This window comes from Chiloscyllium plagiosum, unplaced genomic scaffold (genome assembly GCF_037043375.1).
Source record: "Chiloscyllium plagiosum isolate Xiang-an unplaced genomic scaffold, Cpla_swu_hap1 HiC_scaffold_3, whole genome shotgun sequence".
NCBI classification, from domain to species: domain Eukaryota; kingdom Metazoa; phylum Chordata; class Chondrichthyes; order Orectolobiformes; family Hemiscylliidae; genus Chiloscyllium; species Chiloscyllium plagiosum.
In genome coordinates this window covers 157,442,973-157,468,193 of record NW_028270141.1, presented here as the reverse complement: position 1 = coordinate 157,468,193, position 25,221 = coordinate 157,442,973, and the positions used below count along the sequence as shown (strand labels likewise).

General features: G+C 41.7%; 2 protein-coding genes across 4 annotated transcripts in view; one reads left to right on the top strand and one right to left on the bottom strand.

Moving 5' to 3' along the window:
* Positions 1 to 25,221, bottom strand: part of lbr (lamin B receptor) — a 101,798-nt gene that overhangs the window by 15,279 nt on the left and 61,298 nt on the right. The window contains exons 9-10 of the mRNA XM_043687384.2: positions 10,418 to 10,521; positions 604 to 729 (exon numbers count right to left, since the gene is read on the bottom strand). Of these exons, the coding sequence (XP_043543319.2) occupies positions 604 to 729; positions 10,418 to 10,521 (230 nt within the window). The remainder of the gene's footprint in view (positions 1 to 603; positions 730 to 10,417; positions 10,522 to 25,221) is intronic.
* The window catches only part of aars2 (alanyl-tRNA synthetase 2, mitochondrial (putative)), a 113,752-nt gene that overhangs the window by 87,622 nt on the left and 909 nt on the right, over positions 1 to 25,221 (top strand). The window contains exon 23 of one of the 3 annotated variants that reach the window (XR_015755073.1): positions 13,517 to 13,557. The exons of 1 other annotated variant lie outside the window; for it this stretch is intronic. The gene's annotated coding sequence lies outside the window, so the exon portion shown is untranslated. Of the gene's footprint in view, positions 1 to 613; positions 630 to 13,516; positions 13,558 to 25,221 lie in introns of those variants that run through there. One more of the 3 variants, XR_015755075.1, reaches the window with a different exon arrangement.

The following is a 25,221-nucleotide window of genomic DNA, read 5'->3' as shown; positions in this document are numbered from 1 at the left end:
TTTACCGCAATTGAAGAATTTAGATCGTTATTTGTAGAACGTGAACTTTCCTTACATGTATTGGCTATAACACAATTCTGGTCCCATTAGTTTAAATGATGCTGCTATTCTATGATTTTCTTATAACGTGAGATCACACAAGAACAGAACTATCGCATTATATCAGAACAGACTGTAAAGTTCAAAGATCTAACCAGCTAAAGAGTCCGAAGAACACCTCCTCTGACCCCAACATGCAATACTCCCTCATTCTCAATGCCAAATTATTTACTCCAAATAGTTAACCACTGCTTCCTAAACAACCTCTTATTAGACCATGAAATGCCCATTCGTTTCTGATACCTTGGCTATGCAACCAATATTCACGTATCAGTCCCAGGGAATATCAGCAATGACTATGTCTGATGCCATCCTAGCACACTGTCTACACACAGACTTCAACCTAAGGTGATTGGAACAATGATCAGAGTTGGAACTTTGACTGTCTTTCTCCTTCAAAGGTCACAAACACTAACATGGTTGCTGCCAACTATCACAATCCATAAGCTGCAGTAGGAAGCCAGCATTTTAAAAGTTAATATAGCTAATGAGAATTTTATATACCTCATTCCAGAGTGCATCCATCACATACAGAAGTTGGAAACTGTTAACCAGTATCATCGCCAATGAGGGCGCCTCACGGCCCTGCACTTCCATCTCAGCAAACAGCAATCCCAAGTTAATGACAGCCTGCAAAATTTTCAATAAAAGTCACTGAAAAATAGTTAAAAACATCAACACATGTTCTTATACAGCAGACCTTAACAGTCAAAAACATATTTTACTCTGAGATGTTACAAAAGTACTTTAATTTTACAGAACCCTGAAATATACCTCATCCACTTGAACAGCAGACCTTTTCTTTTACAAGAATGAGGGGTGATCTCACAGAAATCTATAGAATTATAGGAGGACTAGACAGAGTCAATACAGGAAGAAATGTTCCCAATGACTGGGGCACGCAGAGACAACAGTCACAGTGTGAGGGTACAAGATAAGAGTCTTAGCATCCGACAGCACAGAGACAAACCCTTTGGCCCAAATTGGTCCATGCTAACCAAAATGTCCACCCACGCTAACCCCATTTTCCCTGCAGTTATTTCCTTACAATCCTTTCCTAACCATGTATTTGCCTTTTAAATGGTGTTAATGTACCCACCTCAACCACTTCCGCTGGCAGTTCATTCCATATGTGTACCATCCTCTGTGTAAAAACATTGTCCCTCAGCTTGCCTTTTATTCTTTCCCCTCTAACTGATGCCCTCTAATGTTCAATTACCCAACCCTGGGAAAAAGACTAAGTGCATTCACCCTATCCATGCCCCTCATGATATTATAAAGACCTCTATAAAGGTCCCTGTCTCCTAGGCGCGAAAGAAAAATATCCTAGCTTGTCCAACCTCTTCCTATTAACTCAGACCATTGAGTCCAGGTGACATCCTTGTAAATTTCTTCTGCACTCTTTCTAGTTTAATAACATCCTTCCTATAACAAAGTTAAAAATCACACAACACCAGGTTATAGTCCAACAGGTTGAATTGGAAGCACACTAGCTTTCAGAGCATCGCTCCTTCATCAGGTGGTAGTGATGAAGGAGCGACGCTCTGAAAGCTAGTTCCCATTAAACCTGTTGGACTATAACCCGGTGTTGTGTGATTTTTAACTTTGTACACCCCAGTCCAACACCGGCATCTCCAAGTCATTCCTATAATAAGGTGACCAAAACTGAACACAATACTCCAAGTGTGGCCTCACCAAAGTCCTGTACAACTGCAACATAACTTCCCAACTTCTATACTCCGTGCCCTGACTGATGAAGGCCAGTGTACCAAAAGCCTCCTTCACTGGCCTGCCTACCTGTGAACCTGAACTCCAAGGTCCCTCTGTTCTACTACACTCCTTAAGGTCTACCATTCACCAGATGAGGTGAAACATCTTCAGAGTGGTGAGGCGGTGGAATTCTCTGCAACAGAAAGCAGTTGAGGCCAAAACATTGTATGTTTTGAAGAATAAGTTAGCTCTAAAAGGTGAATACTTCCTATCATGACAGTCAGTCAGAGCAGCTGCAGGAGCAGAGTGAACCTGGGAGCAAACAAGAGCAGGAGCTTCTGGACAAATACTTGAGGAGGGGGGCCTGGATCAAAGTCAGTCAGAGCAGTAGCAGGAGCGGAATCCAGAGGCGGAGCTCTGGAGGTAATGTTACAACTCAACAAGTAACATAGGCTTGGCTACTCAGGAACCAAGTCCCGAGACAGAGTCATACCTAGTGGGAATTACAGTATGCACTGGTTTTTGTGGCATGCACTTTGTTAGGAACAAAAAAAAAAATGAGAAATTTAATCAGGGCAGCACGGTGGCTCAGTGGTTAGCACTGTTGCCCCACAGCACCAGGGTCCCAGGTTCGATTCCAGCCTTGGGCGACTGTCTGTGTGGAGTTTGCACATTCTCCCTGTGTCTGCGTGGGTTTCCTCTGGGTGCTCTGGTTTCCTCCCACAGTCACAAAGATGTGCAGATAAGGTGAGTTAGCCATGCTAAATTGCCTATAGTGTTAGGTGCATTAGTTAGAGGGAAATGGGTCTGGGTGGGTTACTCTTCGGAGGGTTGGTGTGGACTGGTTGGACCGAAGGGCCTGTTTCCACACTGTAGGGAATCTAATCTAATCTAATTTTGGTGAGTAGTGGATAAGGTTGTGTAATCAGTTTATTGTCTGTAGTTGCTGACGTTTAAAGTGACAAAACTTGGCTGATGAAATGCTCCTTTTGCAGTATGTGGGAAATCAGAGACATTTCCAATTAGAAAATGGTGACCACATATGCAGAAAGTATGCTCAGTTGCAAGGTCCTGATTTGCCTCTGGAGCAGCTGGAACTGCTGATGCACTCACTATGGAGCATCTACGAGGCTGAGAACGTCATGAATAAGATGTTAAGTGAGCCGTTCATACCACAAACAAAGGATACACAAACACAAAAGCAGTGGGTGACCAACCACAAGACTAGCAAGCATGGGCACACAGTACATTCCTGAAGAAGGGCTTATGCCCGAAACGTCGATTCTCCTGCTCCTCGGATGCTGCCTGGCCTGCTGTGTTTTTCCAGCACCACATTTTTCAACACATAGTACAGGAGCCCACTGTGGCTATTCTCCTCTCAGACAGATATACCACTTTGGAATCTGTTGGAGAGGATGACCTCTCAGAGGAAAAGCAACAGTCGGTACTACGACTAGCTTGTTGTAATGCAGGGAGATCTGAGGTATAGGCAAGCAGGCATGATAAAGGACTCTATGGTCAGGGGTACAGAAATGCATTTCTGTGGTGGCAATTAAGACTGCAGAATGACATGCTACCACCTGCTGTCAGGTCAAGGATGTCGGAGCAGGCACAGGACATTCTGAAAGGAGAAGGTGAGTAGTCAGAGGTCATGGTCCATATTGGTACCAGTTACACAGGCAGAAAAAAAAGAGGGGAGGTCCTACAAAGTGATTAGGGAGATAAGTTAAAAAAACAGGACCTCTGCACTTGCACCACCTGCTAGTAAGGCTAGCAATAGGAAGGTAGTATAGTTGAATGCATGGCTAAAAAGGGTGGAGTCAGAGGAGGGCTTGAGATATCTGGATCATTGAGATTTTTCCAGGGCAGGTGACACCTGCAGGGGGGGTTTAACAGTGCCACTCAGGAGGGTTCAAAACTAGTGTAGCAGAGGAGTATCAGGAAAGAACTGGTGAAATTAGATTGGGGTGACTTTGGAGACTAAACCAACATCTGACATGTAGGAGTCGTTTAAAGGCCAATCGATCAGATTTCAGGACCTGCATGTTTCCATGAGGCTGAAAGAAAAGTCCCCCTGTTAATGAAAGCCAAAACACCATATGCTTTCTTAACAACCCTGTCCACTTGGGTGGCCATTTTAAGGGATCTATGTACCTGCACACCAAGGTACATAGTCTAATTAAAGTTCTGTTCCTCCACACTGCCAAGAATCCTATCCTTAATCCTGTACTCAGCTTTCAAATTTGACCTTCCAAAATGCATCACCTCGCATTTATCCAGGTTGAACGCCATCTGTCACCTCTCAGCCCATCTCTGCATCCTGTCAGTGTACCGCTGCAGCCTACAACAGCCCTCTATACTGTCAATGACACCTCCAACCTTTGTGTCGTCTGCAAACTTGCTGACCCATCCTTCAATCCCCTCATCCAAGTCATTAATAAAAATTACAAGCAGTAGAGGCCCAAGGACAGAGCCCTGTGGAACACCACTCACCACTAACTTCCAGGCAGAATATTTTCCTTCTACTACCACTCGCTGTCTTCTGTTGGCCAGCCAATTCTGTATCCAGACAGCTATGTTCCCCTGTATCCCATTCCTCCTGACCTTCTGAATGAGCCTACCATGGGGAACCTTATCAAATGCCTTGCTCAAGTCCATATATACCACATCCACAGCTCAACCCTCATCAACTTTTCTAGTCACATCCTCAAAGAACTCGATAAGGTTTGTGAGGCATCACCTGCCCCTCTCAAAGCCGTGTTGACTGCATTTAATCAAGCCATGCTCTTCCAGATGGTCATAAATCCTATCCCTCAGAATCCTTTCCAACACCTTGCAGACGACAGACGTGAGATTTACTGGTCTGTAATTGCTGGGGATTTCCCTATTTGCCTCTTTCCAGTCCTCAGGTACAACTCCAGTGGAGAGCGAGGATGCAAAGATCTTCGCAAGTGGTGAAGCAATCGCATTTCTCATTTCCCAAAGCAGCTGAGGACAAATCTGGTCCGGGCCTGGCGACTTGTCAATCTTAATGTTTGACAAAATTTTCAGCACATCAGCTTCCTCTATCTCTATCCATTCCAGCATGCACACCTGCTCTTCAAAGGTTTCATTCACTACAAAGTTCGTTTCTTTCGTAAAGACAGAAGCAAAAACACTCATTTAGGGCTTCCCCTACCTCCTCAGACTCCACACACAAGTTCCCTATGCTATCCCTGATTGGCCCTACTCTTTTTTTTGACCATTCCCTTATTCCTCACATAGGTGTAAAATGCCTTTGTGTTCTCCCTAATCCGTCATATGTAAGACAAAACCCTCAAGTACAAAAAGCAGAAAACTACTTGAACAAGAATGTAGGAAGGCCAGCAGAGACCATGAAACATCCTTGGCAAATAGGATTATGTATAAAATGCCATGGGATACTATGGGTGCAGAAGGATAGCTAGGGAAAGGATAGCCTCATTCCTGATGAAGAGTTTATTAGATTGGACTAGATTACTTATTGTGGAAACATGCCCTTCAGCCCAACAAGTCCACACCGACCCTCCGAAGAGCAACCCACCCAGACCCATTCCCCTACATTTATCCCTTCACCTAACACTATGGGCAATTTAGCATGGCCAATTCACCTAACCTGCACATTTTTGGTGTGGGAGGAAATCCACGCAGACACGGGGAGAAATGTGCAAACTCCACATAGATAGCTGCCTGAGGCAGGATCTGAACCGGAGTCTCCGGCGCTGTGAGGCAGCAGTGGTAGCCACTATGCCGCCCCGAAGCTTATGTCCAAAATGTTGATTCGCCTGCTCCTTGGATGCTGCCTGACCAACTATGCTTTTCCAGCACCACACTCTTCGACTCGAAAGGATAGGGTCCACTCAAGAACAAAGGGGGAATTTACACATGGAGCCAGAGGAAGTGGTTGAGGTCCTTCATAAATATTTCACATCGGTATTCACTGAGGAGAAGGGCATGGATAATGGTAAGATTATGGAGGAGTTTATTGATAGTCTAAGGGATGTCGATATTAAAGAGGAAGTGGTGTTGGGTGCATTAACATCTCATCCAGGATACTGAGAGGGGCATGGGAGGAGATTGCTGGGGCCTTGACAGAAATCTTTGTATCGTGTTTAGCCACAGGCAAGGCTCCAGAAGGCTAGCAAATAACTAATGTTATTCCTTTGTTTAAGATGGGCAACAAGGATAATCCAGGAAATTGCAAGCCGATAAGCTTACGTCAGTGGTAGGGAAATTATTAGAGAAGTTTCTCAGAGACAAGATTTGCTCGCACTTGGAGATGAATGAATTTATTACTGAAAATCATTCATGGCGTTTTGCAGGACTGGTCTTGTCTCAAAAACTTGCTTGAGTATTTGAGGAAGTGAAGATGATGATTGATAAAGGTAGGGCAGTGGATGTTGCCTACATGGACACTATAAAGCACTTGACAAAGTCTCTCATGGTCCAGAAGATCATATTGCACGGAATCATTTGGAGTTGGCAAGTTGGGTACAAAATCTGCATGGTCATAAAAGACAGAGGGTAGTTGTGGAGGGGACAATTTTTCACTGGAGGTTTGTGAACTGTGACATTTCACAAGGATCAGTGTTAGGACTCTGTTTTATATATGTACATAAATGATGTGGATGAAAATATAAGTGATCTGATTAGTAGATTCACAGATGACACAAAAATTAATGGAGTTATGAAAATGAGGAAGGAAATCAAAGGATGCAGCTTGATCAGTTGGAAAGCTGGGCAGAGAAATAGCAGATGGAGTTTAATCCAGGCAAGTATGAGATGATCCAGCTTGAGAGGTCAAATACAACAGGAAAGTATAGTGTAAAAAGCCAGAACCTTAAGACACAGGAATTTTTGGGTGCAAGTCCATAGCTCCCTGAAAGTGGCAACATAAGTGGATAAGGGAGTAAAGGCTACATGTGGCATGCATGCCATCATCTGTCAGAGCACTAAGTATAAAAGTTGGCAAGTCACATTGCAGCTATGCAAGACTTTAATTAGACTATATTTGGAATAGTACGTGCAGTTCCGGTCGCCATATCAAAGTACACGGATAACTTTAGAAAGGTTGCAAAAGAGGTTTACCAGTATATTGCTCGAATTGGAGCGTAGTAGCTGTTAGGAGGGTTTGGTCAAACTTGAATCGTTTTTTTTCTGGAGTGTCAAAGGCTGAAGGATGACCTGATTTAATTATGTAATGAGAGGTATGGATAGGTTGTATAGTCAGTCTTTTTCCCAGGATGCAAATGCCAAATACAGATGAGAATAGGTTTAAAGTGAGGGGAAAAGTTTAAAGGAGATATTCAAAGAAAGTTATTTATTAAAAAGGGTGCCTGGAATGCACTGCCAATGTAGATGGTAGATGCAAATATGATAGCAAAGTTTAAGAGGCATTTCGACAGACACATAACGTAGCAAGGAATGGAGACATATGGATCATGTGCAGGCAGATGGGATAAATTTAGAACAGCATCACAATTGGCAGACATTGTGAGCCAAGGGGCATATTCCTGTGCTGTACTATATTGTTCTATGTAACATGGGTGACTGGTTGTGATCCTTGGTCACAAAAGGTAACCAGTAATGGCACAACTTATATTGTGTGCTCAGTTTAAGTTCAGTGTCGGGAAAACTTCCAGAAACAATTCTTCAGAATAGAATTCTCACATGTAAAAGTAATGATTAGTAAAGTAACAGATTTCATGTCTATCAAAAAGTTTATTTCAAATAGCTAACAGAAAGGGCTGATGATTGATGTTGTTGACTTGCATCAACATAAATAACTCACATCAATTTGTGAAAAATGTTATCGGTCATGGAATAAAAGGGCCAGTAGCAATCTGGATAGAAAATTTACTGAGTGATAAGAAAGGGAGTGTAATAGGTATTTTTCAGATTAATAGAATGCCTGTAATGAAGGTTCCCAGGGTCAGTATTGGGATCCATGCTTTTCCTGATATGTATTAATGATCTACATCTTGATGTGAAGGGGGCAATTTCAAAGTTTGCAGATGATATGGAACTTAGAAGTGTCATAAACTTTGAGGACAGGATCAAACTTCAGCAGGACATAGAAAAGTTGGAGGAGTGGGCAGATGGGTGACAAATGGAACTTACCTCACAGAAATGTAAGATGTTGCATTTGGATGAAAACACTTGGGACAGATGAAATAAGGGAAATAATTCTAAAAGGGGTGAGGAGCAGAGGGACCCAATTGTATATGTGCATAGAAAATTCAAAGTGGCAGGACAGCTGAAGACAGTAGTTAATAAAGCATACAGTAACCTGGATTTCATTAACAGACACTGCACAACAGCAAGGTTATGCTAATTCTGTATAAGACATCAGCTACTATGTTGTGTACAGCTCTGGGCACCACACTGCAGGAAAGTGTAGAGAGTGCAAGAAAAATTTATAAGAATGATTCCAGGCAAGAATATCTTCAATTATGAGAACAGAATGGAAAGGATGGGGACTGAGCTTCTTGGAGAGAAGGAAGCAAAGATCTGACAAATGCTTTTAAAATCATGAACAGACAGCAGACTGGATAGGGAGAAACTATTCTTGCATGTAAAATGATCAAGAACATATGGACAAAGATTTAAAGTGACTAATAAAAAGCTTTTTCATGTATGGTGGTGGCAAGTTCAATTGACCAATTTAAGAGGGCATTAGATGATTATTTGAATAGAAGGAAAATGTGCAATGGCATTTAGAGAAAGCAAGAGAATGGCTCTTTGTCACAGTGGTCATTTGTAGAACTGGTGCAGATTAATGCACTGTATTATTTTTGTGATTCTGTGGTATTACAAGCAAAGGATTTCAAAATCTGCATTTGTATTCAAACATTCACGTTTTGTGCAACTTTTACTGGCCAAACCGCATTTTAGGAGCTGTCACTTCATTTCATTCATACAAACTGCAATATTAAGAATTTTGTTTGGTATATTGAGTAGATTAAAGGCATAAATGATTAATCATCCCAAGCTGATGAATTCATTGTTGCACCAAAATTAAACAGATATTGGTGCGTTTTTTTTTCCCCAAGAAAACGAGACATTACCTTGAAGCATTCAAGTTTCTCAAGGCTTTGAATTTTAAAAAAGAAAATATTTTAAAAAAGATTGCACTCATGCTGAACTTGAGGCTTGTGCATATTCTGAGATTCTGAATAGTTGGAGTGGCACAAGAGCTTGCAATTGAGTACAGTAGCACTTAAAAGTCTAAACTAAGCTGTCACCAGAGACATAGAATCATTTTACCTTCACCTCTTAGCACATAAATCCACTTTGATTTAACAGAAATCAGGATCAGGCCAACTCAACACATGGACGATAAAGATCACATCTTTTTAGTTTAATATATTTTGGACTGTGAGCCAAAATAGGGAAAGGACAGCTTTAAACCAAGAACTGTGGAAGGAATTACTGCACTTTTAAAAACCAAGTTACTGGAACTCATTGCGAGTTGTATTTATACTTTTGCTTTATTCAAGCAATTGTGGAGGGGATTAACAAAGGAATCATGTATGAACAGAATAACCTTTAACCAGAGACAGATTGCTGACTGGCTTGTGCAATTCAGACCAGTTGCATAGGCCAGGAGTCCTAGCATCACAACAACTTTCTGACTGGCTCCTGGGCAATAGACAGCTTGTGAGCAATTTATAGGCAGAGGCCTCCAGACTGCAAAACAAACAGGGTCTCTCTCTCTCTCGCTTTGTATTGAAGTAACCAAAAACTGGAGGATAGCTACCTGTAAGTTATTGCGTCTTAACCAGTAACTGAAACATTGAATAAATGAGTCCATCCGTGACTTCGGCAAAGAACTAGAAAAATCTGGAAATCAGAAGATTTGAGAGAAAGCATAAGGGACACCTCAATCAATCTTGTTGATTGATGCCATTGAACAGTTTCTCCCCAGATTTTATTTTCTTCCATCCATAATATCTGTTTGTTTGTGGCTGCCTCTATGCAAGAGTAGTTGTTTAATAAGAGGCTTATAGTAGCATGTAACAGAACTACATGTTAATAATTCACATTTCAGTTTTACTGTAGTTAGAATTGATTTAATTCTAATAATTATTAGCTCATATTAAGTAGTTAAAGCTATTCAATGCTTTCTGTTAATTAGTGTCCATCAAGCAAATAAATGGAGGACTTTTGAGTAACTTGATTAAATCTTTAACTTCAGTGATGACGCTGGAAGGAGTGGGCCTCAAGGCTTTCCCAAGTGGCTGCTGACTGGACACACACTTACATTTAGCTTTGGGAATGTTATGAGAAACAGGACAATAAAGTGTAGAAGTATAAGGAAACTTAGTGAAGGACAGAACCAGAAGACTTGCAAATATAATTTAGAATTCAAAAATATACAGAGGAACCTCGATTACCCAGCATTTGATTATCCGAATATCGGATTATCCAGCAAGATTGCAATGTCCCAATGCTCAGCTAAACTAAGCTATCTGGCATTCGCTAATCCAGAATTCGGTTAGCCGAGTGAAATACTGCCCTCCCATGTCCTTTGAATAATCGAGGTTCCTCTGTAATCTTATGGTTTAGTCAGTAGATGCTTCAAACTCACCCAGCCCATCAAACCTGGACGTAATTCACAGAAGAACTTCAGATCAAAGTTTCTGATACGAGGATTCAGTTCACGCCCAATAAAGAAGTCATAAATAAAACTACCTGCAAACCAATACAGACGAAGTAATTACAATGTGTGCTTTATTTATAATAGTAATTACACAGAGGGTGGTGCGTGTATGGAACAAGCCTGAGGAAGTGGTAGAGGCAGGTACAATTACAACATTTGAAAGACATATGAATAGGAAGGTTGAAAAGAGATATGGACCAAATGCTGGCAGGAACCAAAGGGCTTGTTTCCATACTGTATGATTCTATGACATCAGATATGCTCATTTAATTAAAATAGGAACTTTTCACTTCAACTGTCTACACATTTGTTTCCGAATTGTTCGCTGTCAGTGGATCAGTTAGTATTTAATTTCCTTGGGTAAAATGATAATGAAACAGTGCAGTCTGGTCCAGAACAAAAGGAGAATACCATTGGTAGCTTAGAACCTTGCTCAGATAGCCAATATTTAGCATAAACTAATTCTACATTGAGGTGGCAGCAAAAACAGGAGATTTGGAAGAAGGAACAGAAAGCGATTTACATATAGGCAGTCTTTGCAACTGTCATAGGTGATCATAAAGGTGGTTGCCTGCAGTTTGTCAAGGCTCATGCCTCACTGAACACCTCTGAGTTGTTAATACAGAGGTGCAAAAATTTAAACAAGATTACATTTTCATAGAATTTATAGGTTCAAGTTTTATTGGGTGATTATCTGCAAACCCTTATTTTGACCCAGTTATGATCATTACAAAGGTAAGTTACAAACTAAATCCATTTAGATTATGAATATAGAGGAGGTTGTAAAAGCAAACGCTCTGATAATTAATCATGAAAAATAACCTTTACAGCAAGCTCTGGAACTGCCTTGCTAGTCTCTGCAAATATACTTCCCTCTCCTTTAAGATACTCCATTGTTTTGACTTAACCAAGTTTTCAGTCACCTGTCCTGATAGTGCAAAACTACAATGGATTAATGCTCCTATGAGATACTTTACCATGCACAAAATTCAAATATGTTCAATATGGGGAGAAAACTGCTTGAAATATAAAAAGCTTAGCAAGGAATCAAGAAGGGATATTTAGATGACTAAGGTGGAGCATAAGTGATCAGTTTGAAGGCGGTTAAATAAAAAGGGCTTTTATAATGTGTGAGAAAAGTTTAAAAAAAGCTGCTCAAAGAAAAGATTGGTACACACAGAAATAAGGTGGTCATCTTGTACTTAGGTGAGGAAGTGTCAGGGATTCAGAAATACTTAGTCTCACATTTCAGAAGGTTGAATTAGGAGAAATAGTAATGAAACATTCAGAGGCACAAACTCATCAGACTTTGACAATATAGATCACAGGAATATTAACAGTAATTGTTAGAAAGATGGGGATTCAACAAGTTTATCTTCTGATGTTATAATGGAATTGATGTCTAATTATGAATCTAGAATATTGAAGCAGCTTTGGGAAGGAGTAACTGAACGCTACTGTGAACGGAAATCGAGCTAAAAGTATTCCTAAGGTCAAGAGATTGAATTGTGTTGGTAAATTCAAGGCCTTAGAAAGAAAAGAAGAACAGGAGTCAGCTTGCTGGCCCTTGGGCCTACTTGGCCATTCACTAATAATAATGACTGAACACTCAAGTTAGTACTTTGTTCCTGCCTTCTCCCTATACCCTTTGATCCATTTAACTTTAAGAACTAGATCTAACTGCTCCCTGAAAACATTTAAGATGTGGGCTAATCAGCATAGCTCTGTAAAGGTCAGGTCACATTCTACCGACTAAACTTGGTCATTTTAAACATCACAAAACAGTTACATGTTCAGCAGTACTTAAAAGTTTCACATAAATCAAATGAGTCACAAAACGAAGGCATGTGACACTTAAAGATAGGCAGACAATGAACAGGGAGCTGTTCATTTTATATTCATTTATCATTGATTGCGGATTGGATTTGGGAAAAGGACTGTTTCACAGCAAGAGACTGAGAAAACAATGATTGTACTCTAACAAAACAAGGCACTGAAACTCACTGCAAGTTGTGTTTACACAGCTGCCTGACAAGGCAGATGTGTGCATGCGCGCGTGCAGTAAGAGAGGCCTGGCTCTGAAGTGTGTACACAAAGTGAGATTTGGCTGGTAACAAAAAGTAACCGACTGGTTTGAGTGGGCTAACCAATCACGGATGCCAAAGGGCATCAGCCTGACAACTCTCCAACTGGTTCCTGGGTATCTAAAAAATCTTGAGGTGTGAACGCTACAGTGAGAAACCCTTAAATGACTGGAACGGAAGGTGATCACTCCCTACATAAAAATACCTGAAGTCTGAAAAATGCAAGTTATTTTCTCCCACTATCTGCTGTAAGCCATTGCTTTTAACCAATAATTCAACATTTTATAAATTTGTGAACCAGTCATTCTGTACCCCCGTGAAGTAAAAGAACCTGAGTGAAAAGCTCAGACAACAGCAAGATAAAAGGAATATCCCATTAAGTTCTGAGGACTAGTACTACTGAATGGTTTCCCCAGTTTCTTCCCCCCCCCCCCCCCCCCCGTATGTAAGGGTTTAACAGTTTTGAGATGTGGTGTCAAAGAAAATTCAATGGAGAGAACAAAGGAACAGAATATTATTTAAACGGAGTACAAGTACAGAAAGCTGCAACATATAAGAAATTGGGGGAACTTGTAGACGAAATATAGAAAGCTGGCACAAATCAGGAAGGCTAATGCAATGTTGACCCTTATTTCAAGGAGATTGGAGTATAAAGGGAGGGAATGTCTAACACCTTGTACAAGGTGCTAGGGAGACCACATCTGGAATACTGAGAGCAATTATCATCTCCTTGTGCAAGAAAAGATAGTGTGCATTGGAGTAAGTTCAGAGAAGATCCATTTAGCTGATCCCTGATACGGAGGAATTGACTGATCAGTAAAATTTAAACAGGTTGGGATTCTTTCATTTTTTCGGCAGCAGTTGCAGTGGGAGGGGCAACAGCAAGGACCAGGGGGCTGACGGGAAGGTAAATTTAAAGTATAAAAACTTACCTTGTGTACAGGTGGAGCGCACGATGAGCAGGAGCGGACATGGGACTGCTGGGTAAGTGAGGTTATATATTTGGGCTGTTGTTTTACCCGAAACACTAGTCTGGTAGTGTCTCTCAGCCATCCTCCTCCTCGAACCAAAAAAAAAGTTTGTGCACTGGATTGGTAAGTTGACTAGATTTTTAAAAAAGTTTTAAGTAGTCTCGTTGGGAATTTAGAATATGGGAATGGTGGTTAGGGCAGTTGAATGTTCCCCCAGCAGAATGTGGGAGTTAAGGATCACCATGACTGTCCCTGCTGATTGCATCAGCGGCAAACGCACCCAACTCCAGTTCCTCGAAAACTGCATTAGGGAACTGGAGCTGGATGAACTTCGGATCATTGAGAGGACTTACAGGGAAGGGAGCCACATTTCAGGTACAAAAAGAACGTAGCTGGGGACGGAAAGGGAACCAGCAGGCATTCCAGGGATCTCCTGTGGCCGTTCCCCTCAACAAAAAGTATACTGTTTTGGATACTGTTGGTGGAGACAACTTATCAGGGGCAAGCAATGGGGCATGGGTCTCTGGCATAGACATAGAAGCAGAAATCAGGTCATTCAGCCCACTGAATCTGCTTCACCATTCTATCATGGCTGATGGGTTTCTCAACCCCATTTTCCCTCTTTGTCCCTGTAACCCTTGATCACTTTGACAATTAAGAATCTGTCTGTCTTAAAGAGACTCCCGACTTCGAAACTTTCTCCCCGCCTCTATTCTTCCTACCAAAGTGCATGACCTCACATTTTCCCACCTTGTCCCCCATCTGCCACTTCTTTGCGCAATCTCCAAAACTGTCCAAATCCTTCTGCAGCCTCCCTGCCTTCTCAGTGCTATCTGTCACTCTGCTTATCTTTGTATTGTCTGCAAACTTAGCCAGAATACCCTCAGTTCCTTCATCCAGATCGTCAATGTGAAAAGTTGTTGTCCCAACACTGAGCCTTACAGAACACCACTTGTCACCAACTGCCATCCCAAGAAAGACACTTTTATCCCCACTCTCTGCTTTTGACCAGAGCTTCTATCCATGCTAGCGCCTTGCCTCTAACACCATCAGCGATCATCTTACTCAGTAGCCTCCTGTGTGGGACCTTATCAAATGCCTTCTTTAAGTCCAGACAGATAACATCTATTGACTCTTCTTGGTCTAACCTGCTTGTTACTTCCTCAATGAATTCTAGCAGATTTGTCAAGCATGACCTCTCCTTAATGAAACCATTCTGACTTTGCCCTATTTAACCATACACATCTAAATATTCAGAAATCTCATAATTCACAATGGATTCCAGGATTTAACCCATGACCGAAGTTAGGGTATTCGGTCTGTAATATTCCATATTTTGTCTTACTCCCTTTTAAAATAGGGGTGTCATGTTAGTGATTTTCCAGTCCTCAGAGACCCATTCTGATTCTAGTAATTCCTGAAAGATCACCACTAATGCCTCTACTATCTCTTCAGCTATCTCACTTAGAACTCAGGGGTGTAGTTCATCTGGTCCAGATGATTTATCTACCTTTAGACCACTCCGTTTTTCTTGCACCTTCTCTTTGGTGATGGCCACCATACTCATCTCTGCCCCCTCACTCTCTTGAACATTTAGGATATTACTCATGTCTTCCATCGTGAAGACTGACGCGAAGTAATTATTCAGTTCCTCAGCCACTTCCTTGTTCCCCACTACTATCTCTCCTGTGCCCCAATGTCCACTTTTGCCTCTTTTGCCCTTTATATTGTTACAACGCAGAGATGAACGCCTCTCTGTTAATTAAACCAAGCACAAAGAAAAGCTCACCTCATCTTGTAATCTGTTAAAATTGGACTATTTAAAGAAAATAACAATTTTTTTAAACTCTAAAAGTGAACATTAAACAACTATTCACAATTCTAAGCCCCCTCTCTAAATTGATTATCTGCCTCCAATGCTATAACAATATGCTGTTCCAATAAGACACATTAAAGTTACATCAACTTAACTTCAAACCACACAGCCGCTGTCATCTTCTGTGACTTTCTTCTTCTGGCTGAAGATCTCTCTGGATTGTCCTTTCTTTTTACTGTGAATATGTTTCCTATGAAAAGGTACCTTTAACAGAGAGTGTTTCCTAATTTCTTAGGCAGCAAAATGTTAGATCTCCCGGTGTTTCTGTCTCGATGTTGGCAAAACCAAAATTCAAACGCAATTGGGTTTTAGTTTCCTGGGGCATAATTTAACTGTTTGGTTAATTTCAAATTGTTGTCAAAACAGCAAACCATTCAATTATCAATTTCACAGCCAAAATATTACATATTTTCAATGTTTCAGAACAGATGGGGACATTAGTCATACCACAGGTGCTTGTAATCTTTCAGTTCAGAACATCATTCTCTTTCTCAAAGGTACAGTACATGCCTTCAGCTTCATAACAATATATCTAAAGAAACACTTACATATTACTGGCTAGCTTACCCTCATATTTAATCTTCTCCTTCCTGGTTTCTTCTTTTGTTGCCCTCTGTTGGTCTTTGTAAGCTTCCCAATGCCCTTCGCCACCTTATACGCTTTCTCTTTTGCTCTTCGCTATCCCTGACCTCCTTGGTCAGCCACGGTTGCCTCATCCTCCCTGTACCATGCTTCTTTTTCCGTGGGATTAATCTCTCCTAATATGGGGAGAACTCCACACAGACAGACAGTGACCAGAGGGTGGAATCAAATTGGGTCTCTGTTGCTGTGAGGCAGCAGTGCTCACCACTGAGCCACCGTGCTGCCCATATTTGGGCAATACTCCTCGAAACCATTCTTATTCAGAAACCCATCCTGATATCTTTTAAATGCAGTAATTGTAGCTGCTTCCACAACCTCCTCTGGCAGCTCATTCCATACACGCAACACCCTCTGCATGAAAAACATGGTTCCTTTTACATCTTTCCCCTCACATCTTAAACTTATGCCCACTAGTTTTGGGCTCCCCTACCCTGGAAAAAGACCTTATCTATTCGCCCTATCCATGCCCCTTATGATTTTACAAATCTCTCGAAGGTCACCCCTCAGCCTCTGACGCTCCAAGGAAAACAGCCCCAGCCTATTCAACCTCTCCCTGTAGCTCAAATCCTCCAACCCTGGCAACATCCTTGTAAATCTTTTCTGAATCCTTTCAAGTTTCACAACATCCTTCCAATAGGTAGGAGACCAGAACTGCATGCAGTATTTCAAAAGTGGTCTAACCAATGGCCTATACAGCCACAACATGACCTGCCTACCCCTCTACTCAATGGTCTGACCAATAAAGAAAAGCATACCAAACACCTTTTTCACTAACCTATCTACCTGCAACTCTACTTTCAAGCAACTGTGAACCTGCACTCTTTGTTCAGCAACACTCCCCATTAAGTGTAAAAGACCTGCCCTGATTTGCCTTTCAAAATAACAGCACCTCACATTTATCGGAATTAAACTCCATCTGCCACTCCTCAGCTCATTGGCTCATCTGATCAAGATCCCATTGTACTCGGAGGTAACCTTCTTCGCTGTCCACTATACCTCCAATTTTGGTGTCATCTGCAAACTTACTAACTATACCCATGATCACATCAAATCACTGACATAAATGACAAAAAACAGTGGACCCAACACCAATCCTTGTGGCACATCACTGGTCACAGGCCTCCAGGCCTCTCCACCACCACCTTTGAGCCAGTTCTGTACCCAAATGGCTAGAAGAAGAAAATTTATAGCCCAGGAACAGGTCCTTCAGCCCTCCAAGCCTAAGCCAATCCAAATCCACTGTTTAAACCTATCGTGCAGTTCCTAAGGATCTGTATCCCTCTGCTTCCCACCTACTTATACATCTGTCCAGACACACCTTAAATGAATCTACCATGCCTGCCTCTACTACCTCTGCTGGCAACACGTTTCAAGCACCTACACCCTCTGTGTAAAGTACTTTCCACATGTATCCCCCTTAAACCTTTCTGCTCGCATCTTGAACACGTGACCTCTCATTATTGAATCCCTCACCTGAGAAAAAAAAACTTATCTCTACTCACCCTGTCTATACCTTTCATGATTTTGTAGACCTCAAATCAGGTCTCCCCTCAATCTTCTTTTCTTTCCCTAATGAAAACAATCCTAACCTACTCAACTTCTCTTCATAGCTAGCATCTTCCATATCAGGCAACATCCTCGTAAACCTTCTCTGCACCCTCTCCAAAGCTTCCCCATCCTTTTGGTAATGTGGCAACCAGAACTGTACATGTGGCCAAACCAAAGTCTTGTACAATTTTAACAAGATCTGCCAACTCACATTCAATACCCTGTCCGATGAAGGCAAGCATACCATATGCCTTCTTGACCACTCTATCCACCTGTGCAGCCACCTTCAGGGTACAATGGACCTGAACTCCCAGATCTCTCTGCTCATCAAATTTTCCCAAAGCTCTTCCGTTTACAGTGTAGTTTGCTCTAGAATTCGACCTTCCAAAATGCATCACCTCACATTTGCCCAGATTGAACTCAATCTGCCACTTCTCCGCCCAATTCTCCAGTCTATACATATTGTCCTGTATTCTTTTGACAGTCCCCTATGCGTTCTGCTGCTCCAACAATCTTCGTGTCATCTGCAAATGTATTGCTCAGACCACCAAATGCCCTCTTCCAGATCATTTATGTATATTACAAACAAGAGTAGAGCCAGCAATGATCCCTATGGAACACCACTTTGGAGAATACAGAAATGGAGAATGGTCACCTTTCTCCATTTTGGGAAACTCCCTTCAACTACTACCCTCTGTCTCCTGTTGCTCAACCAGTTCTTTATACACCTACTTAGAACACCCTGCACACTATGTGACTTCACTTTCTCCATTAGTTTACCATGGGAAACCTTATCAAAATGCTTTACTAGAGTTCATGTATATGACATCTACAGCCCTTCTTTCAATCAATCAACTCGGTCACTTTCTCAAAGAATTCTATAGTCAGTAAGGCACAATCTCCCCCGCATAAAACCATGTTGCCTATTACTGATAGGATCTATCTTTATTTGGAAGAGAATGGGCTTATCACCCAATACCTTCTCCAGCAACTTTCCCACCACTGACGTCAGGCTCACTGGTCTGTAGTTACCCAGAATATCCCTATTACCCTTTTTGAACAGGGAGACAACATTAGCAACTCTCCAGTCCTCTAGCGCTTTACCTGATGTTTAAGAATGCTACAAAGATACCTGTCAGGGCCCCAGTTATTTCCTCTCTAGTCTCCTTCAGCAACCTGAGATAGATCCCATCAGGTCCTGGGAATTTGTCCAGCTTAATATCCTTTAGCCTACCCAACACATTCTGCCTCCTTATGTCAACGTGATCCATCATGTCCCTCTCCTTAGTGAACACTGATACAAAGTAATCATTGAGAATCTCACCCATTTTCTCAGATTCGTCACACAACCTTCCTTCCTTATCCTTTAGTGGGCCAACCCTTTCTCTAGTTACCCTCTTGCTTCTTATATATGAATAAAAGGCCTTGGGGTTCTTCTTAATTCTGCTCACTAAAGTTATTTCATGACCCCTTTTAGCCCACTTGATTCCTCATTTAAGATTGGTCCCACTCTCTCGATAGTTCTCCCCACATTTCATGCGATCTAATCTTACTAACCAGTCTTCCATTAGGAACATTGCCAAACACCTTACTGAAGTCCACATATATCATGTCCATTGGTCTGCCCTCATCAATCCTCTTTGTTACTTCTTCAAAAAAACTCCATCAAGTTCATGAGACATGATTTCCCATACACAAAGCCATACTGACTATCCCTAATTGGTCCTTACCTTTCCAAGTACACGTAAATCCTGTCCCTCAGGATTCCCTCCAACAACTTGCCCACCACTGACATCAGGCTCACTGGCCTATCGTTCCCTGGCTTTTCCTTACCATCTTTCTCAAATAGTTGCACCACGTTAGCCAACCTCCAATCTTCCGGCACCTCATCTGTGACTATAGATAATACAAATATCTCAGCAAGAGGCCCAGCAATCACTTCCCTAGCTTCCCAGGTCAGGGATCAGGTCTTGGGGATTTATCCACTTTTATGCATTTCAAGGCATTCAGCACCACCTCCTCTGTAATATGGACAAGATGTCACCATCCATTTCCCTGCATTCTGTATCTTCCATGTCCTTCGCCACAGTAAATACTGACGCAAAATACTGGTTTAGTATTTCCACCATCTCCTGCAGCTCCACACATAAGATGCTTTGCCTATCTTTGAGGGGCCCTATTCTCTCCCTAGTTATCCTTTTGTCCTTTAATGTATCTATAAAAACCCTTTGGATTCTCCTTAATCCTATTTGCCAAAGCTGTCTCATGTCCCCTTTTTGCCCTCCTTTCTTCCTTCTTAAGTATACCCCGACTGCCTTTATACTCCAAGGATTCACTCAATCTCTCCTGTCTACACCTGACACATGCTTCCTTCCTTTTGTTAACCAAAACCTCAATTTCTCTAGTCATCCACCATTCCCTACACCTATCAGCCTTACCTTTCACTGTAACAGGTTGTTTGCGATTAACAGCTCAGATTGACGGTAAGTATTAAGTTAGCTTGCTGAGCTGGAAGATTTGTTTTCAGACATTTTGTCACCATAACTAGATAACATCAGTGAGAATCTCCGGTGAAGCGCTGGTGGTATGTCCAGCCTCTCTATTTATAGGTCTTGGTTTCTTTGAGTGGGTGATGTCATTTCCGGTTTTTGTTTTCAAGAGAAGGTAGACGGGATCTGCGTCGATGTGTTTATTGATGAGTTCTGGTTAGAATACCATGCCTCGCGCATGTGTTTTCATTGCGGAAAGGATTAGATTGGATTAGATTGGATTAGATTGGATTACTTACAGTGTGGAAACAGGCCCTTCGGCCCAACAAGTCCACACCGACCCGCCGAAGCGCAACCCACCCATAACCCTACCCTTTTAACCTAACAATACAGGCAATTTAGCATGGCCAATTCACCTGATGCGCACATCTTTGTGACTGTGTGAGGAAACCGGAGCACACGGAGGAAACCCACGCAGACACGGGGAGAATGTGCAAACTCCACACAGTCAGTCGCCTGAGTCGGGAATTGAACCCGGGTCTCTGGCGCTGTGAGGCAGCAGTGCTAACCACTGTGTCACCGTGCCACCCTAGACCTAGGGGGCATAGTCTGAGAATAGGGCCAGACCATTAGGAGAGGTGTTAAAAAGCACTTCCATACAAACAAAAAAGGCATGTGTGTCAGTGGTCCCAGCCAAAGTGGTGTCCTTCTTTGTCTGTGTGCATGGAAACTAGTAACAGTAGGTAGTCTCTTTTGGTGGCTAGTTTATGTTCATATATCCTGGTGGCATGATTCCTGCTTGTTTGCCTGGTGTAGTGTTTTTTTACGGTTCTTGCATGGTGTCTTGTAAATGATGTTAGTTTTGCTGGCAGTATCTAATGGATCCTTTAGGCTCATTAGTTGCTGTTTAAGTCTGTTGGAAGTTTTGTGGGCTACCATGATGCCATGGGGTCCAAGTAGTCTGGAAGTCATTTCTGATAGGTCTTTGATGTAAGGTAATGTGGCTATAGGTTTTGGTTGCATTGTGTCTGCTTGTTTGGTATCGTTTTTGAGGAATTGGCAGATAGTGTTTATTGGGTACCCTTTTTCTTGAAAACTGTTGTATAGATATTTTTCTTCTGCTGTTTGTAGTTCTTGGGTGCTGCAGTGTGATGTAGCTCATTGAAATAATGTCTTGGTCCTGCTCAGTTTGTGGGTGTTGGGATAATTGCTTCTGAAGTCAAGTTGTTTTTCTGTAGACACTGGTTTGAAGCTGTTAACTATATGTTCAACTGTCATGTCTAGGAATGGGAGTCTGTTGTTGTTCTTCTCTTTTGTGAATTTTACGCCTGTCAGGATATTGTTGATGGTGTTAGAAACCAAGACTTATAAAGAGAGAGGCAGGACATACCACCAGCGCTTCACTGGAGATTTTCACTGATGATGCTACCTAGTCATGTTGACAAAACATCTATAAACAAACCTTCCAGCTCAGCGAGCTAACTTACATACTTAGGAATATACTGTCTTTGTATTCTTGTTATCTCATTTCTGAAGGCTTCCCATTTTTCAGCTGTCCCTTTACCTGCGAAAATCTGCCCCCAATTGGCTTTTGAAACTTCTTGCCTAATAATGTCAAAATTAGTCTTTCTCCAATTTAGAACTTTTAGATCTGGTCTATCCTTTTCCATCACTATTTTAAAACTACTAGAATTATGGTCGCTGACCCCAAAGTGCTCCCCTACTGACAGCTCAGTCACCTACCCTGCCTTATTTCCCAAGAGGAGGTCATGTTTTGCTCCGTCTCGAGTAGGAACATCTTCCAAATGAATCAGAAAAATTTTTTGTACATACTTAAATTCCTCTCCGTCTAAACCCTTAACACTATGGCAGTCCCAGTCTGTGTTTGGAAAGTTAAAATCCCCAACCAGAACCACCGTATTTGTCTTACGGATTCTTACTAAAATTTCCTTATACATTTGTTTCTAAATTTCCTGCTGACAATTAGGGGATCTATAATACAATCCAAATAAGGTGATCATCATCATCTTATTTCTCAGTTCCACCCAAATATCTTCCCTGGATGTATTCCTAGTAATATCTTAAGTACAGCAGTAATGCTATCCCTTTTCAAAAATATACTCCCCCTCCTCTCTTGCCCCCCTTTTCTATCCTTCCTATAGCATCTGTATCCTAGAATATTAAGCTGCCAGTCCTGTCCATTCCTGAGCCATTTTTCTGTAATTGCTATGATATCCCAGTACCATGTTCCTAACCATGCCCCGAGTTCATCTGCTTTCCCCATTAAGCCTCTTGCATTGAAGTAAATGCAGTTTAATTTATCAGACCTATCTTGCTCTCTGCTTTGTTCCTTCCTGCCCTGCCTATGTGACTTGCTCCCCTTCCTGACTTTTCTGAACTTTTTCAAGTTTAACGTCTTCCCTAAAGCAGAGAGACCAGAACTGAATGCAGTATTTTAAAAGTGGCTCACCTCAAATTTTGGCTATTGTATATTTGAGCTAATTGTATATCAATGTTTATATCTGAGAGTTTTGTTTATTTTTGTAAACTTGTAAAAATGTTAAATTTCTAATAAAAATATCTATAAAAAAAAAAGTGGCTCACCAACATCCTGTACAGCAGTAACATGATGTCCCAACTCCTATACTGAATGCACTGATCAATAAAGTGAAGTGTGCAAACACCTTCTTCACCACCCTGTCTACTTACGACTCTAACTTCAGTGAACAGTGCACCTGCACCCCTAGGTCTCTTTGTTCAGCAACACACCCCAAGGCCTTACCATTTAACAGTCCAAGTCCTACTCTAATTTGCTTCTGGATTAGTGGTGCTGGAAAAGCACAGCAGTTCAGGCAGCATCCGAGGAGCAGTAAAATCGTCGTTTCGGGCAAAAGCCCTTCAAAAGGAATACAGGCAGAGTGCCTGAAGGGTGGAGAGATAAATGAGAGGAGGGTGGGAATGGGGAGAAAGTAGCATCGAGTACAATAGGTGAGTGGGGGAGGGAATGAAGGTGATAGGTCAGAGAGGAGGGTGGAGTGGATAGGTGGAAAAGAAGATAGGCAAGTCGGACAAGTCATGGGGACAGTGCTGAGCTGGAAGTTTGGAACTGGGGTGAGATGGGGGAAGGGGAAATGAGGAAAGAGCTTCAGGGCAGAGGAAATGACCTGGAAGTTGCAGTGGGAGAGGGACTCCCACTGCTTACAAAATGCAAAACCTCACATTTATCTAAATTAAACTCCATCTGCCACTCAGCTGACTGGCCCATCTGGTCAAGATCAGGAGAAAGTGAGGATTGCAGATGCTGGAGATCAGAGTTGAGAAAGTGAGTTGTTGGGAAAGCACAAAAGTTCAGGCAAAATCTGAGGAGCAGGAGAATCGATGTTTCGGGCACAAGCCCAAACATCGATTCTCCTGCTCCTTGATGCTGTCTGAACTGCTGCGCTTTCCCAGCAACACACTCTCGACATCTGATCAAAATCTCACTGTACTCCGATAACCTTCTTTACTGTCCATTACACCACCAATTTTGGTATCATCTACAAACTTACTAAACATACTTCCTCTATTCACATCTAAATCATTTATATAAATGAAGAAAAATAGTGGACTCAGCACTGATCCTTATGGCACACCACTGGTCATAGGCCTCCAGCCTGAAAAATAACCCTTTACCACCTTCAAGCTAAATTTGTAACCAATTGGCTAGCTTCCCCCTGGATTCCACATGATCTCACCTTGCTAACCAATTTACCATGTGGTACCTTGTCAAGCACCTTACTGAAATCCATATAGGCAATGTCTGTCACTATGCCTTTGTCTATCTTCTGCCACTTAAAAAATCTCAATCAAGTTTAGGAACCTTGACGAATACCTTCTGCAAAATCAAAATACGACACTTCTACAGGTTCCCCACTATCCATTCTGGATAGGATTTCCCTTAAAAACTCTCAAATTAAGTCAAACAATTTCCCTTTCATGAAGCCATGCTAACTCTACTCAATTAGATTATGGTTTTCCAAATGTCCTATCAATTCCTCAAATAACTGATTCCAAATAATTGACGTTATGCTAATCGACCTAAGTTAACAGCTCTTTGACTCTGTCCCTTTTTGTTTTGGGGTGTCACATTGACAGTCTTCCAATCCTCCAGTATTTCTTCAGAGCCCAAAGGACCTCTAGAAAATTACAAGCTATGTATTCACCATCCCTGTAGCTGTGTCTTAGGATCCTAGGATGAAAGCCATCAGTGCCAGGCAATTAATCTGCCTTTGGCCCCATTAGTTTGTCTAATACTACTTCTCTCATGCTGAGACTTTATTCCACCCCCCATATATGTTAGTATTAAATGGGACATTAGAGGTATATTCCACTGTAAAGACTGATGCAAAATATCTTTTTAGGTCCTCGGTCATGACTATCTCCCCAGGTTCATTTTCTAAGGAACCAATGTTCATTTTCACTTTCCTCTTCCTTTTTATACATCAGTTTTTATATTCTTTACTAATTTGCTTACTTTCGCTTTCTTTTCATCTTTTTTAAGTCTTCCTTTGCTAGATTCTGAAGTTATCCCAGACTTTAGGGCTATCACTGACTTTTGTTTACTTGTATATATTTTATTTCAGCTTAATGCTCTCCTTAAACTTCCTTGGTTAGCCACAGTTGTTTTTTCTCTTTCTTAGGATCTTTTCTCCTTAAATGGGATATATTTTTGCTTAACATTATGAATTACCTCCTTAAATGTCTACCACTGCTGGTTTACTGTCCTTCCTGCTAATCTACCTGCCCAGTCCACTTTAGCTAATTCTATATAAAATCGAAAGAACTGCAGATGCTGTCAATCAGAAACAAAAACAGAAGTTGCTGGAAAAGCTCAACAGGTCTGGCAGCATCTGTGAAATCAGAGTTAACATTTTGGGTCTGGTGACCCTTCCCCAGAACAGTTCTGAAGAACAGTCACTGGACCCAAAATGTTCACTCTGATTTCTCTTCACAGTTACTGCCAGACTTGCTGAGCTTTTCCAGCAACTTCTGTTTTTGTTAGCTAATTCTGTCCCCATTTCATTGTAATTCCTTTTCGTTAAACACGGGTGTTTCCGACCCAAGTTTCTCACATTCAAACTGA